At 56.3% G+C, this 16474-nt stretch overlaps 1 protein-coding gene across 1 annotated transcript; it reads left to right on the top strand.

Annotated features, from left to right (window-relative positions):
* Positions 1-2518: 2518 nt before the first annotated feature.
* On the top strand, positions 2519-14984 carry VOLCADRAFT_104802 (uncharacterized protein; the record flags this gene model as incomplete). Its single annotated transcript, XM_002950631.1, has 16 exons — positions 2519-2918; positions 3420-3689; positions 3949-4192; positions 4628-4668; positions 5230-5270; positions 5791-6910; positions 7268-7398; positions 7899-8033; positions 8653-8684; positions 8984-9162; positions 9663-10036; positions 11062-11127; positions 11968-12096; positions 12267-12392; positions 12773-12820; positions 14853-14984. The coding sequence occupies 16 exons, from the start codon at positions 2519-2521 to the stop codon at positions 14982-14984; spliced, it is 3468 nt and encodes a 1155-aa protein (XP_002950677.1).
* Between the last annotated feature and the right edge of the window lie 1490 nt (positions 14985-16474).

The following is a 16474-nucleotide window of genomic DNA, read 5'->3' as shown; positions in this document are numbered from 1 at the left end:
GGGGTCCCCGGGGACAGCTGTATTGCGCAAGAGTGGATTGTAGACCTTTTGGTATGCTTCACAGATCAGCCGCTTGCGGATACTTTGATGTAGGTTTGACTCATCTATCTTGTGTTGCTGGCGATGAAGCGAGCCGAAACGAGAGTGGTGTGCTGAAACGCAGGAAGCCGTAATCGCCAACGAAAGTCTACCAAAGAAGCGCAAATGACCCATAAAAATCAAACGCGGTTGAGAACAAGTGTTCCCGAAGGCGTATTGCTCCTGCACTCACGTTTCCCGCAGTCAAGCCTTCAATTGCGGAGGGCAGCTTCATGCATAGCTCGGCCAGTGCTGTCTCTTGTATTGTGGTTAGGGAGTCAACGTATCCGTTCGTGCGCGAAGGGTATGGCGGTCCCTCATAGTCGCCCATGGCGCTAAACGCCCGTCGACGTGAGATACCTTGTGCCACACGTAAATGTCCCCGGTAACCTTTCGCGTCCTCTTCAGCCGGGAATGTGTCTGCTCTACCTTCAGCCCGCCACAAGGGGCATCAGCAACATGCACGTTCCCAAGTGAGACCGACTAGCGCCGAACTTCAGGCAACAAATGCTTATGAAAAATTTGATTCATATGTACATTCTCAAGTGTCGGTAATGAGCGCACATGTTAGGTAGCCGGTTCTCCTTGCGCACACGCGCAACTCTGCTATCTTGCTATTAACACTTGCCGCAAACCGTTGCATTTCTTCATGGGTGAAAAATTCCATTTCTGGTGGACTTGGAGGCTTTGTAGGCCTGGCCGTACATTTAGCGTCCAAGCCAATTAGTCTGGCGAAATGCAATCCGTGTTGCACGGGAGGCGTTGCACTCGATCCAATCGGGGTCTAGGCTCTGAAAACCAATTGAAAAGGAACCGGACCGCTCCCAATCAATCGCGAAACGTAAGCTTGCCGAAGAATAGGGGGATATCCAAACCCAGTTTAGGCTCACAAACACACAGTAATGTTCACTTAAATAGCAAAGCTAGCGATCATCAACATCACACGCGGTACACCTGAGTCCTAGCTCCCGCTAGCTCCGAAGTTACGACAAGATCTAACACGAGGCCCGAAATTTCGTCAACTACGATTACGCACTGCAACAATCGCAGACTGATGCGCCTGAGACCTGATTATGGCTGGTTGCGAAATAAATTGCGGTAGCTAAGCGAAGTGCACTCTTGCGTCCAGCTTGCAAGCAACTTGCGTAGTCGCAAGTTGCAAGTCGCAAACCGCAAGGAAATTGTAAAATCTCGCCCATCTTTATACGAAATTATGTACGTGATTCAGCCTGTAGGACGTAAACACCGCGCATTTGTGACTTCCGTGCCTGACCGGCTATGGGCGATCGCAAGAGCAAATATGCGGAAGTGTCTTGTGGTCTATGTTGCTTCGTCTGTCAGAGCAATGCAATTGGCGCTGCTCTTTGTGTTGTGCGTGTATCCACGTCTGAAGCCCTGAGTGCCGATAGATTGCAGCTGCTTGAGTAGACGGTCACATTGCCAGGGGTCGCTGGGGTTCCCGATAGGTTTAATACACCCGCATATAGCATCATGGGGCCTATGGCCGCGACCTTACTGTGATGGGGATGTTGCTAGCGTGGGGCTTATGCATGCCACAGCCATCCAGCCCAGCGGGCGTTGTGCCCATCCTAGTTGCGGAGCATTCATCCCATCCCACCTCATGAACACATTGTGCACCTGGCCCCGAATTGGTGAGCCCTGCATGGGGCCCCCGAAGTCCAAGGAGCAGCTTAAGCACGCACTGCATGGCGCCCTGACCTAGCCTCGAGGAATTGCACGCTGGAGGCAGTCAATGCTGGGGCGTTTCGCTTGCTGCTGCACCGCGCGTGCTTGATTCCGATTGTTTTAATTGTCGTCGTTGGTGAATCTCAGGAGGTGGACATGTGTGTGCACATGTGCATGTGTGTGCACACGCCTCCACCCCAAAGCGGAGCATACTCAATGCCAGCCCGGCTGTCAGAGATGCCTTAAAGCACACAATAACATAAAGTTATTGCAAAGTAGGAAAATTAGGTGGAGTTCTTGCGCATCGTCTGCATTTCCCCAGCAGCCACCTCATTGGACTGCTGAAGTCTATGATTATACGTTTAAGCAACGAATGTTAACCAACACCTTAAGCAGTTCTTCGTTGGTTTCTCTGGCGCTGGTCTCACCGTACACATGAAAATACGCGGCGTAGGAATTCCTAAATTAGGAAGGGTACGACATAAGAACTTGGCGGAACCATGCCCTGCAGGAACAAGTCTAAGATGCCCGAACTACTTGGGTAACTGATGCACTTTTTAGTGATCATTTGGGCGCTCCGTTTAAAGGTCCCACAGTCTAGTTACTGCCCTGTACGGGATGTTTAAAAGTAAAGCGAACTGTAGCCTTCGCACAGTGCAATTTGCACTATTCGTGGATTTCAAGGAGACAGTAGGTTGGGCTCATAAATTCTAATCTCTCCGACGTCAGCTTTTCTGAGAATATAAACATCCAAATGCCCCCAAAGAGCAGCAAATCCAGGCGACAGCAGACAATAACTTATAATTTATCAAATGCAAATGCTCGAGATGCATTTGAGGAGGAACTGGAGCTCGAGGAAGCGGAGCTGCAGCAACGCCATACAGCTGGCCGGGCAAGGGTTATGGGGCGTGGAAGTGCAGCTTTCTCCCTTGCTGCTGATATGCCTCGGCCACTCTACGATAGGGATATGTGCGGCATGCACGAGTACCCTTCACCACAGGCCACGACGGATATGATAAACCTCCTGGAGCTCTTCGGCAGCTCCCTTGACCGCGAGGTTATTGAGAGCGTTTACGTAGGCTGTAACAACAAATTTAACTTTGCAATGGAGCGGCTGCTGGAGCTTGCAGCGACTAACGACGCCGGTGCCGCAGGTGAAGGCTGGGAAGGCCTGATGGGACAGCCCTACCTCTAGCGGAATCCAGTTGGCCAGACGCGCCCAGGTGCAATAATCCATTCATCCAGAAAAATAAGACCACAACTGACCCGAAATTGGATGAAATGACAGCAGAACTTGCGGAATGCTAAAGTAGTGCCTGCCTTGCGAACACCCGCCTTTGACCCGGACCAAAGAGCAGTTAACAAACAGCGGGATTCCAAGCCCCTACACCTTTCCCCCTCCGGTCAGCAGATGTTCCCAACCAGCACCTGGGGTAACCCGAACGGCCTTGACGCCTGCCTGCCCATATCTTGCCGTCTTTTCAGCAACCCATCCTGCTCCCCTCCTCCCCCACGCACCAGACCTTAAAAATCCCAAACCTCCCCCTGCACCCCAACCCCTGCACCACACCTCCCGCCTCCCCTCAGCCCTACTCCCCATGTCACGTCCTCCTTGACACGTCCATCTGCGCCCCTGCAACCCCGGCTTCCAACAGGAGTCGCCGGCTGCGACGCTGACGCTGACGGCTCGTCCGCCCAACAACTCCCCAGCGGCAGCAGCGCCGACGCAGCGGCGGCGGATTCTGCAGCCGCTACTGCCACTCCTGTCGTCTGCTACTGGGACATCCTTCCCGACGACCTGAAGCGCCACGTGTTTGGCTTTCTGAGCTCTCGCGACCTGGCCCGGGTGGCACGAACCTGCCGGGACTTTGCCGGGCCCGCCAGGTCCCTGAGAACCAACACACGCCAGCTGCAGATACCCACAGGTAGGGAAGAAAATCTTCACGAACGGCCTGGTTTCGGAGCGGGTGGGGGAAGAGGGCCGGAAGCGAAGTGGAGCGGGGCCGGGTGTGTCGAGAGGCGAGGTGGCAGGTCTGGTCCTGGCGGGTAGGATAGGGGACTGGTGCAGCCATCTCTCCAGATACCACCACCACCACAGTCACTACCACCACCACCACCATCATCATCATCATCATCATCATCATCACCATCACCTCACTCTTTCCTACCATACACACCACCCAGGTTTGGGTATGCACGGCATCATGACCATGGTGGCAAGTCACCCCAACGCCCGAGCCGTCAGCTTGCGCCAGTGGGCCGCCGCCCCGCTGTCCGACGGGGAGTTCACGACGCTGGTGGTGGCGCTGTCCGCCGGCAGCCGCAGCGACCGGCGGCTGGTGCCCGTGGAGGCGCTGAGCCTCAAGGGCTGTAGGTGGCTGTCGGACGGGCAGCTGATGGCGGTGTGCCACACCATGCAGCACCTAAAGTGCGTGAGTCGCAAGTGCAGACGCGGTGCACGTGAGTGTGTGTGTGTGTGTATGGATGTGTGTGTGTGGATGTGTGGTGGGGGAGGTTGCTGATTGTTTTGGGGTCTTGTTAGTAGGGTTCGGCTGTCTCGTCTTTTGTCTCTCGCGTCTGAAGCGTGTTGTCGCAGCGAATGTCAGAATGCGTAATGAATTTCGTGGGGTGACCCCCTTCGTGAGGTACCTCATTGGAACGTGCCAGCCAGCCCCGTGCCGCCAGGTGGCAGAGTCTTCCCTACCCAGCCGCCCGATCCACACCCTCGCAACCCGATTCGCCCTCCCCCAACTTCTCCCCTCCCCAATCCACTTGTTGACCGTCACGTTTTCCACTTGACCCACACCACACCTACCCCACATTCATCCCCCACTCACTCCACCCCTCCACCCCGGCCTGACAGGGAGGTGGACCTCACGGACTGTGTGGGTATTACGGACGCGGGTGAGGGGAGGGGAGGGGTGGGGAAGGGAGGGGCGGGGAGGGGAGGGGAAAACAGGACGGACCAGGAGGTTGGGGGCTGGAGAGGTGGAGGCCGTGGAAGGGGTATCCAGATACGTGGGAAGAACGTACTCAGTGTGTATGTATGTATGTATGTATGTGCCAGGTACGTGGGCAGTCTCGGACGTGGGCAATTTTAATACTCAAAATGTCAACCAACAGATGCTTCATTCCTTTTGCACCCAACCTGGCATTCCACGAGACACTGAAGACCACATTACACGGGTTGGCGCACAACACGCAAACACGTTCTCCACGGGGAGAATTTCACGGAGTTGCGGTTTACGCAGTCCCTGTGCTTTTTGTTGAGACACGCCTTGAAGACTGCATTTTGTGCTTTGAACTTCCGTTGGCAGTCATTTCCTTTTTTTGCCTTTTTTCCTTTTTTGCCTTTTTTTGCCTTTTCGATGCAAAACCTTCACCCCTCGTCCCCCGCTGGCCCCTCCTCCCGCTTGCCTGGAATGCACGTAACCTGCTGTCGTACATTGTAATTTTATTCCTCAGCGCTGGTTGCGTTATCCAAGTACCAGCGCCTGGCGCCGGAGGTAAGGATCGAACAGGGGGCCCATGATTTCTTGTAGATGTGGCGGTGGTGGGCAGTTTTGGGGGAAGTGGCTGTCGGGCTGAGCCGCAATGGAGTGTATGTATGTATATATGTATGTATGTATGTGTGGGTGTTTCATACGCGGCTTATGTGGGAAGCTGGGCAGCTTTCCTTGGGACGAGCACGGCGTCAATTAGAGGGAGGATATGTGGTGGGCCTTGTGTAGGGGTGGACGGTGCGCTTCCTTGCGCGTGGGGGTGGTGTGGGGAGTGGGGGTTTGGTAAGGGAGGGAACGGGGGGAGAGAGGGAGAGGGGGGAGGGAGGGATTGGGGGGAGGGGAGAGCGTGTTTGAGAGGTTTCAGGCGGCCGCTAGTCTTCCAAGAGGCAGATGATAGCTGTACGGCGGTATGCCGGGTCGGCACTTGGGGGCATGTTGGATGGGAGTGTTGAGAAGGGTGTAAGGCGCCATGTGACTGTAGCCCCTGTGTGGACGTCCGTGGCGGCGGCTGCCCTGGCTGCAGGGCGGCGACTCCTCCTCCTCATCGTCGTCGTCGTACTCTGACGGGGAGTACGACGATGCTCAGAAGTCGACGACGGCGATCGGCACCGCCGCAGCCGCCGCGACGGCAGCGGCGAGGTCGCCGGTCCTGCAGCGCCCCATACCGGGCCGGCGGGAGGAGCGGAGGAGGAGCAGCGGCGACGGTGACGGCGACGGCGATGATGAGTTGCAATTTGAATTCGATGCCACCCCGGCGCCATCTGTACGGCCGAAGGTGGATGGCGGGCCGGCGGGCGCCTGCGGGGAGGCCTCTGGAGCCCTCCTGGACGACGTGAGGTCGTCCGCGGCGGTGGCGGCTGACGGCGACGGTGACGGCAAGGCGCAGGAGGGGGAGGAGGATATGGAGGGTGGTGGGGCTCGCGCCAGTAGCGGCAGTAGCAGCAGCAGTGATGATGACGAGGAGGAGGACGAGGGGGAGGCGGGTGGCGGGGATGCGGCTCACAGCCGGGTAGCAGATCCCGGTGTTGAGGGTGGTAGGGAGGGCGAGGAAGATGGCGTCGTCGCCATGCCGCCTTCGCCGCTAGGCGCTGAGGTGTTGGAGGGCGCCTTCAAGGCCGGGCTGGCGCTGTCGCCACCCACAGCAGCAGCAGCCGCAAAGCCGCGACAGGGTGACGGCAATGGCGGTGCCGCGGTCAACGTCGCGCCTGTGACGGGGGCGACGGCAGCAGCAGGAGGCGGCGGCAGCGGCGGCGGCCGCACCCGCCGGGGCACCGCCGGCAGCGACAGCGCCTCCGGGACGCCGCTGTACGGCGCGTCTCCTGTCAGCGGCAGCGGCCTCATGGGCACGTCGTACGGTGCCGCCGCCGCTGCTCGCGGCGGTGCCAGCAGCCCCTGGCTGTACGGCACTAGTCCCGCGGGTCACAGTACCGGTGTTGCTGCGGCTGCTGCTGCTGCTGCTGCCGCGGTCATCGGCTCTGGTTCCAAGAGCTGGTTGTACGGCAGCAGCCCCGTTATGGGTGCGTCGCCGTACTTCCGTACAGGGGGATCCGCCAGCATTACGCACAATGGCTGGCTTGCGCGTGCGGCCACGGCGGCCACACACCACCACAGCGGCCGCGGGCTCATGAGCATCAATTTATCAGGTCTGTGGTTTTCGGGGGGGTTTCCACCACCGTCATCATCATCATGACTAAAGGGGATGGGGGGAACAAAAGGGGATGCCCAAACCCAAAGGAGCCAATCCCGTCTGATTATGACCGTCGCCATAATTATAATTGGGAACCATGACCGTGCTGTGCTGCAAAGGTTTTTTTTTCTCTTCCCCCACCCCCACCCCTCTTTGCCGCAGCACTCTTTCCTTGGCAGCAGCTTCAGTCGCTGCTCAAGTCATTAAAACACACACACACACACTCAATCGACGTACACCTTATCGCGACTCAATTTTCCCAAAGCAGACAGACAGACAGGTAGACAGACAGATACGCAACCCACCCCCGCAGGCTGTACGGCTATTTCCTCTGACGGCGTGAAGGCGCTGCTGTCCGCCCCCCTCCCCAAGTCCTGTCTGCTCCAGCTGGACATCTCCCGCTGCCCCCGCATCACCCGGGCGGCGCTGATACTGCCAGCCACAGTAAGTGCCGTAAGAACTGTCGGGGCGCTTTCAGTGTCTTACGTGCGTTTACTATGTGAGTGTATACATGTATGTATGTATGTATGTATGTATGTATACATGTATGTATGTATGTATGTATACATGTATACATGTATACATGTATCTATCTACACATGCCGCAACCGCTGTGTCCAGTCTGTGAAACCCCCCTCCGCGCCTAAGTTCCACCCCCGGGAACCCCCGCCGCCCCCCCGCCGCTGACTGCGTCGCCTTCTAGCCCCACACAACCCACTGACGCACTTGCACCTCCTCATGGCTCGTCAAGCTGGGGCGCGTTCATCTTCTTGCACAGCTGGAAGCTGTCTCCGTCCTCCTCCCGTCCTCCTCCCGTCTTTCCCCGTTATATATACGGAGGGTCATGGAGGGGCCCTTCCGTCCGTCAGTGAAGCGCCGATCACGGAGGGCTCCCTTCTCTCTCCCCCCCTTTCTCCCCACGACTTCCCCCCGGCCTTATGCAGAGCAATTTGTGTGTGTTTCGCGCGTCGGCGTGCCACAACCTGCACGAAGTGATCATGCAGCTTCCCCTCACCTCGCCGCTCACGGAATTGCATCTGGCGGACTGCAAGGCACTGAGTAAATTACACGGTACGTGGGTGAGGGGGGGGAGGGGGAGGAGGCGGGAGGGATGGGGAAGGAGGGGAAAGAGGGGGGAGAGGGGAGAGCCTCTGCAGATCCTGCCAACCTTTTTTACAGCCCAGCGCGCTGGAATTTCTTAAACTTTTACCAGGATTATGCTTGTGTGAAATATAATATTTTTATTTGGTTTGGAATTTTGCGTTGATTAGGAAAGTGTATTATTGGGGCAAGCGTTTTCAACATTTCCAGCTGTCGATACCAAATGTGAATCTTTTCCGTAACACATGCCCTAAATTTCCCCCTTTTTTCATTTTATTCATCGCACCCCCTTTGATGGCTCTCCCTTCTGTAATTTTTGCCTGTGCTTTGTGTTCACGGACGTTTTGGGGCGGTGCTGCTACCGGTGCTATTTCTACTGACGGTGCTGCTGCTGCTGCTGCTGCCGGTGCTACGTCTGCTGCTGGTGCTACTGTTGCTTCTGCTTCTACTACTGCTGCAACTGCTACTACTGCTGCAACTGCTGCTGCTTGTGCTGCTGCTACTGCTGTTGGTACTTCAGTGGTGGCTCCCGCGCTCCAGCAGCTCCACGTGGGGGGCTGCCGCCACCTCACTCGCTTGCAGCTGCGCTGCCCCCAGCTGCGCCACCTGACAGCCAGCCTGTGCTTCAGGTAAGGAAGCGGGCAAATTCAAATCCAAATCCAAAATCGGGGGGACACACCCAGGTTTAAATTCAAGTTCTTCAATTAAATTCAGTCTAGGTAATAAGCAGATCCAGAGCCAGGTTCGAATCTGGATTGGAAAGGATCCACCACCATCTTAAAGACTCCCCCACGCGGCCCTGATCTGATCCAATCTGATCTGATCTTGCCTTTGAACCTCCTCCTCATGCTTATTCCTGCCCCCTCATGCCTCCTCCTGCCCCTCATGCCTCTTCATGCTTCCTCATGCCCCCTCATGCCTCTGTCAGGCTTGTGGATCTGGATCCGGAGCGTTGGGAGGTGGGTCGCCTGGAGCACCTCAACTTGTTCGGTTGTCGGCACCTGGAGTGGCCGGGTCTGGCGGCGCTGCTGGCCAAGTGCGGCTCCTCCCTGCGGCACCTGGATGTCAACGGGTGCAACTCGGTGGTGGTTGCGGACATTCCCGCGGGTAGGGGAGCGGTCTCTCGGAGCTCGCGAAGTTTTAAATGGGGAAGACGGGTTGGGCTGTTCAGGGTTCGGCGTGCTCGGGTAGGAGGGGGAGGAAGAGGAGGAGGGGGAGGAAGAGGAGGAGGGGGAGGAAGAGGTGGGTGAGGCTGGATATGCTTCCGAACGGGGTGTGTGCTCTGCCTGCGGGGAATATCCCCCTTTCCTCCCTCAAGCACACACACACACACATGCACACCACCACCAACAACAACAGCTTGTCATCTGACAAGGGCGAATGCGGCTGAGCCCGACATGGCCACAAAGTCATTTTCGTTTGGGTCTGTGCTGCTGTTTGCCACATCACCCTACCCTATCCTGGCTGCAGCCTCAGCCGCAACTCTTTTTAGTGAACACCTCTTAAAAGTGTTTTTCCTCTTACCTACCCTTCCTTGCCTTCCTTACCTTCCCATTACCTCCCGCCCTCCGTGTCTCTTTCGTGGCCCCCTCTTCTTGCGCGCGCAGGCAACGACGGTTTGCGGCACGTTGACGCCAGCGGCTGCAAATCCCTGGTGGCGCTGCGCTGCCCCAGCCCCGCGCTGGCCACCCTCACGCTGCGCTCCTGTCCCCGACTGCAGGAGGTGACGCTGGAGTCCCCGGCGCTGACCCGCCTGGACATCTCCAACTGCCCGCACCTTCAGAGGCTGAGTATGCCTGCCCTACAACAACAACAACATCAACAACAAGAACAAGAACAACAACATCAGCAACAACAACAGGGGCAGGGGTCGCAGCAGCAGCAGCAGCAGGGGCAGGGACAACAGGCGCTCGGTGCTGGTGCCGGCAGTGGCGGCGGTGGCAGCGGCGGGGCTGGACCAGTGAGCGCGTTACGTGCGGCGGTGAGCGGCGTGGAGGGCCGCGCTTCGGCATCAATGGCGGCCGGCGGAGGCGGCAGCAGCGGTGGAGGCAGAGGCGGCGACGGGGCAGGCGTTATGGTGCGGATGGCCGGGTGCATCCGCCTGCCTGTGGAGACTGCGGTGCTGCTCCGGCGGCTGCGGGAGAAGTCCAGGCAGCACGCGGCGGCTTCCGCGGCTGCGGTGGCCAGCCCTGCCACGGGAGCGGTAGCGGCGGGGGCAGCGGCTGCTGCGGCGACGGCGACGCCGACCGCTGGCGGCAGAGGGCCTATCGGAGCTGGTCCTTTGGTCCTTTAGGGGGCATTGCGACCCAGGGCATGACACAAGGGACCGGCGGGTGTGGTGTGGACATGTAACCTGCTAAAGCCAAAAATGTAAATGACGTGGAGCTCGGTGAAATTGGCTGCATTTGTTTTTGATGCGCTGGACGTTTCGCGATGTGATGCGATGAGGGGGAAGGTTGTTAGGATGAGAAGGTAGGTAGGGAGAGAGGAGGCAGGGAGGGGGGAAAAGGGAACGAAAGCGCGTGCGGGAGCGGACGCGGGGTGGGTGGGTGGGTTGGGTGGGGGACGTCACTCGGGGGATGTCGAGTGTGTGTGTCCCTTCGCGAGGTGTTGTGAATATTTAGGATGTATGTATGTATGTATGTATGTATGTATGTATGTATGTATGTATGTATGTATGTATGTATGTATGTATGTATGTATGTAGTGGGGTTGGGGCCAGGTGAGGGAAAAGGTGGTCTTCCAGCGCGGGACGTGTTGGCGATGGGGACCGAGAGCCCCCCACAGGGGGCGCTTGTGTGTAACGAAGCCGCAGCAGCGGTTTCCGGTTGCTCAGGGTTTAGAACTGCAGTTTTGTGTTTCAGGAAAAGCAGTGATGGCAGCGACGACTTCCTTCCGGTCTATTGTAACAATGGGAAGAAAGGGTTTAAGGAGGTCCGCGTTGCGACAGGGGGAATGCGCTTGTGACTCCCGTCCCCCATCCCCCGTGCCTGTCTACGGCCGCAGCCCATATGCGACATTTACCATGGACCTAACAGCAAGCGCGTGTTCCGCAGGTCGCAAGGGACGCATGTGGATAGCCCGTCGGATGTCCGGAGCGCTACCTTCATTAGTGGATGGCATTTTAGGTGACGTGGCCGGTGGCCTGTGGCCGACACCGATCCAAGCTGCAGCAAGCTTCACTCAAAATTTCAAAGTTTTTGGAATTCCTTACGAGGCATTTAGATTACATATTCGTTATGCATGCAGTTGATTATTGGGTGCGGTAAGAGCTGCTGAGGAGGCATATCCATCTGCTTATAAATGGCCCTTGCCGCAGAGGTTGCCGCGATGGCCGGGAGGCTAACTACGCCAATTTGGAGAATTAAAATTCAGAAATCCTTGAAGAAGAATAAGCATCTTGCGTATAGCCGATATGTGCAGTTGGCGACAGTGAGAGAGGATGGACGGCCGGCAAACAGGACCGTTGTTTTTAGAGGTTTCTTAGCGGACGATGACGACTCTTTGACCTTTGTTACAGACAGCCGATCAAGAAAGGTAAGCTTGGCCCCTCTCGCTGTGCGCCACGGCTCCAAACGCTCTAGTTTCCAGGGGCCGGGGAACGCTTCATCACGTAAGTTTATACTACGATAGTGGAGACCCCCAAACTTCAACAGCCAGCATGCAGCGCTGCAGCCTGGGCCAGCCGTACGGCGCTTGGCGGCTACACGTCAGCTTGCACGGCTGAGGGCTGACTGACTCACGCGCCAGGCTGATACCCTGAAAGCCGGCTCAGTCGACGACTCATCACCTGAACCTTTTCACCTTACCTTTTACCCTTGACCCTTTATCCTTACTCCCTTGAACCACGCGCCCCCGTCACCTCATCCGCACCATTACCCTCGCCATTTCCCCCTCCACGCACAACCCCAGGTGCAGGAGGTATCAGCCAACCCAGCCGCGGAAGTGGCGTGGTACTTCCCGGACACCCGCGAGCAGTACCGAATTGCCGGCGACCTGCTCATCGTCGACTCAGCCCACACGAACGCGGCCCTACAGGAGGTGCGGAGTAGTTGTGTTTTGTCTGCCTCCTCCTCTCCTCGCTCCCGCCCTCAACACGCTCACGTGTGGCATCCGCGCCACTTGCGTTCCCATCCCACGCGGCCCAGATGAGACACACACACACATACATACACACACACACAGATACACACACGCCCACGCCCACACAGGCACGCACACGTACCTGGGCCGCTATGTCGGAAGGCGGGCGGCAGCAATTCGGGTGGCCTCATCCGGGTCGGCCTCGGGCGGCGGAGGATCCCCAAGCTTGGAACAATCCCGCGCCAGGGCCGCAGGTCAGTCAGTCAGTCAGTCAGTCAGTCACACAGCGGCAAGCGAGTGTGTTGACTTGCCTTACTGCCGAGGCGAAGTGGCTGATGCTGTAAACCACGTAACGCGCGGCGAGAGATCTTACGTTAATGCCTGTTCTGGCATGACTGGAAGCTTCCTTCCCTCAGTGCCGTACTCTCGTACATCGTAACTCTCACGCCCTTGAGACTTGTCCTGGAGGCCTCTGTGCGTCCTGGATGTCGGCAGTTGATTTTTGATGTTTGCGGGATTATACATGTTTAATTTTTTCATTTCCGCCCTGTGGCGCTTTCATCCCTCCACTCCCCACCCCACTCCACTCCATTCCACCTCCCACTCCACTCCACCCCATTCCACTACCCACTAGGAACCGCCATTGGACACGTTCTGTTTGGTGGTCCTCAGAGTGGGGGAGGTGAGTGGAGAAGTGTCGGGCCGACCGGCAGGTGCCCCTGTGCCCTACCGCTCTACCGTACTGACCCCAGCGGTGCTATTACTGCTGCTGTTGCTCTACTGCTACCACTGCTGCTAAGACTGCATTACTGCTGCTGCTACTACTGCTGCTATACTGCTACTGCTGCTACTATTGCTATTACTGCTGCTACTACTATTGCTGCTATTACTACTGCAGCTGCTACTGCTGCGGTTACTGTTGTTATTACTGCTAATATGGCTGCTGCTATTACTGCTGCTATTACTGGTGCTATTTCTGCTGAGACCATAGATTATGGCCGGTCCTTATCATTTAGCGGTGATGATGATGGTAACGGCCGCTTGGTTGCTACTGCTGTTGCTACTGCTGTTGTAACTGCTGTTGCTACTGCTGTTGCTACTGCTGTTGTAACTGCTGTTGCTACTGCTGTTGTAACTGCTGTTGCTACTGCTGTTGTAACTGCTGTTGCTACTGCTGTTGCTTCTGTTGTTCCTACTGCTGTTGCTGGTGCCTCCCTGCTATGACCGCAGGTGGAGCAGTTGCTGCTCCGTTCCAATGAGCGGTTCAGGTACTCCAGGGGGGTGCATGAGGACGGCAGCCTGGTCTGGACGGAGGAGGCCATTAACCCGTGATGTGTGACCCCCGGGTGGGGGGGTCACCAGGCCGACCTTCACCCGGCAGGGCGCGGAGAAGCGGAGCCACAGACGACTTGTTGGGTGGCCAGGTATACTGCACAGCCGCCAGGTGAATCAACGGCGGCGAGACGACCTTTATGGCGGCCTTTACTATTTTTTACGGCGGTACAAGCTGCCGTACAGGAAACGCCGTGTCGAGAAGTTTTGCAGCCCGGCTGTCTGTGTCTATATTGTACAGGCAAAATATGCAATGGTAGTGGTGGTATATGCGGTGGTATGCGCGTCGTAGCGCGTTGTTTTCTGGCGAAGTGATGAAGGAGGACCTTATTTGGCCCAGACCGCCGCGACCAGCACAACGAGCGAGCAGAGCAAACGAAATCAGGAGGATCAACAATACACGCACACGGTGGACCTTCCCGTCCCGGACCCGCCACCGGTCCCCGTCCGTTCTAGACCCTCTACATGCAAGCATACATGCTACTAGGGTTAGGCACTACTGGTAACGCGCGACCATTGCCCCCGTGAGATCCCGGGATCGAGACCTGTCAGGGTCGAAAATCCTTCCGATGATGGAAGGTATTGCGCCCATAGTTGATGGACGGTGGTGACCTGGGATAAAGTTAACCTACGAGCCGACCAGGAATGGAGTCGGGCCCGCTGTCGATCCGGCAGATTCCGTTGGATGCTGGTGGTGGGTGCGGAACCCCTGAGCGAGACACTGAGAAATTGACTAGAGTGACTGGATGAGGGTGCCCCGAAATACCGCGGAAGATATACCCCCCTGTTTCACACATCATATATATCCGCAAACCGTCCGGCAGTATTGCCGGTATAAAAAGCTTGGGATGTGGAGCTTGGAGGAGGTTGGGGTGGGACAGGGTGCTTACTCCTCGGGCACGTCCATCAAATCCGTACTGTACGTCGCGCATAAACGGCATCTTCGCACATACAGGGCGCCCACTTTCTGCAAAGGAGTGCCACCACAGCTACACTACACCGAAAGCTACGCGGCGGGCAGTCTTGTCTTGTAGGGAGGAAGGGCTTAAGAGGAAGGCTTGGCTTGGCTTCAGGACACACTTCTGTGGCTTCTGCGGCTCTTGAACGAGGACACGACAGTACAGATTGTGAATGCAAGTCGGGACCGATCTTACAACGGGGGGGGGGGAGATGGCAGTGCAGTCCTCAAAAAATCCCCCAAAGCAGGAAGCAACACTGCCCAGGTGCACCGGCCAGGTGGAAATGGCCCCACACGGTCCTCACCGTGACCTGCACAGCTCCTCAGGCAATCATGGGAAACGTTCACGTGTGCGCACATCATCATCAGCTTAACGAATCTTCACAACTGCGCTACGATGTCACACACACTCACACACACACAGAGATACGCAGGCGCACTCTTGAGCGCTTGCTCATCCACAATTTTCATTAGGAAGTGCGAGCACGGCGGTAGTTGTGCCCTTTCGGTTAACTTCTTTGAAAACGTATCTTTGATAACGTCCGAGACGCGATAAACCGTACGATATGATGCGTATACCATGCAATAAACGCATGGAACATACTTTATGGAAATCGCATTTCCTCCAGCTCGCAGTCGACACAACCCCCGGGCGGTACAGCGGAGGGAAGTGCATTGCCGTAAAAAGTGCATGGAAAAGTGCATGCGTGGTAAAGTGTTAGCTTTGCAAGGAAGCTCTATTCGACCCCTTCCCTCTTGCCAGCCTCAAAATAATGCCCGTGTTCCAGTCCTGCATTGCCACGATATTGCTGTTGCAAAAAACATTGTCGTCTAACTAGCCTTGAAAGGATTTTCCTGTTCCAATTGTGCACCGTTTGTGCATTGCGAGATTGCGTGTGTCTGTGTGTGTATATGTATGTGTATATGAATGTGTTTTAAGTGCATGTGTGTGTCTATGCCTGCTGCCTGCATTATGTGATTGCGAGGGCAAGCAACAAGAGAGCTCCTTCTACCCCCCACATTCTACCTCGCAGCGTTCATCCAGGATACCGATCACCGCTGGATCCGGTCCATCTTTGTCAGTTGTTGCTGTACAGTCGGTGAAGATATGCTGTATTGATCTCGCCGTGCCGTATTGACACAGCGTATTGCCGTATTTGCACAGCCGTATTGACCTAATGGCGTCTACGACCGCATGCACTCATTCATTCGTCATTGCACACACATAGATAAATTGTACATACATACATACATATACACACAAATTCCTTCAGCTGGCCTGTGAGAGCTCTACACGTACCGTCGCTCGCAGCTCTAGCTGGGCGGCTGTTTCCGGCTCCACATCGAACTCCTCCTCACCTCCACCCTCTTCCCCAAACAATTCCACCTCAGACACCGAACCTCGCCACTGCGACAATTCATCAGCCCGTAGCTGATTGGCACTGTTGCTGTTGCAGTTGCTGTTGTCGCTGCCAGAGCCAAGGCAACTGGCCCCACCGTCACCACGTGTTTGCAAGGCACCGATGGCCCCCTATTGAGTCGGTTACTCAAACCCTAGTGTCGAGGCTTGGTTGGAGATGGGGTGTAGGGCCTCCGATCCGATTCCAACAATTATCCGTTAAAATAGCGACTAATATGCAACTTTCACCTTTTTCGATGGCTCGCCGTGTGGCCCATACCCTTTTCATCAAAGAGGCGACGGGTTCTTCTGAGATATTGGATGAAGCTATTTTTCTTTTGCAACGGACATTCCATCGTTTATGGTTTCATTTACGGTGGGAAAATGAACAAAAAGAGATTTGGTGGCGTCTTGCGGTTGATGGGGTGCCTATGTTAGGAAATTCCCATCTTAGGATGTCGCGCCCAACGATATGTGGTTGTGGAGGTTATCCAATAGGTTCAGTGGGAGGTGTATCCCCTCGCTATCATCATTTCTGGGCCTGTCCGGTGGCACAGGCAATAGCAGACCAACTTACTCTTTCAATAGGATTGCCAGTCTCAAGGGAGCAACTTTGGCTTATCCAAGCCCCACAATCAGTGCAACAA

The sequence above is a fragment of the Volvox carteri genome, assembly GCF_000143455.1.
Source record: "Volvox carteri f. nagariensis unplaced genomic scaffold VOLCAscaffold_19, whole genome shotgun sequence".
Taxonomy (NCBI): Eukaryota; Viridiplantae; Chlorophyta; class Chlorophyceae; order Chlamydomonadales; family Volvocaceae; genus Volvox; species Volvox carteri.
Note: the sequence above shows the minus strand (reverse complement) of the source record. Positions and strands in the feature narration are given on the sequence as shown.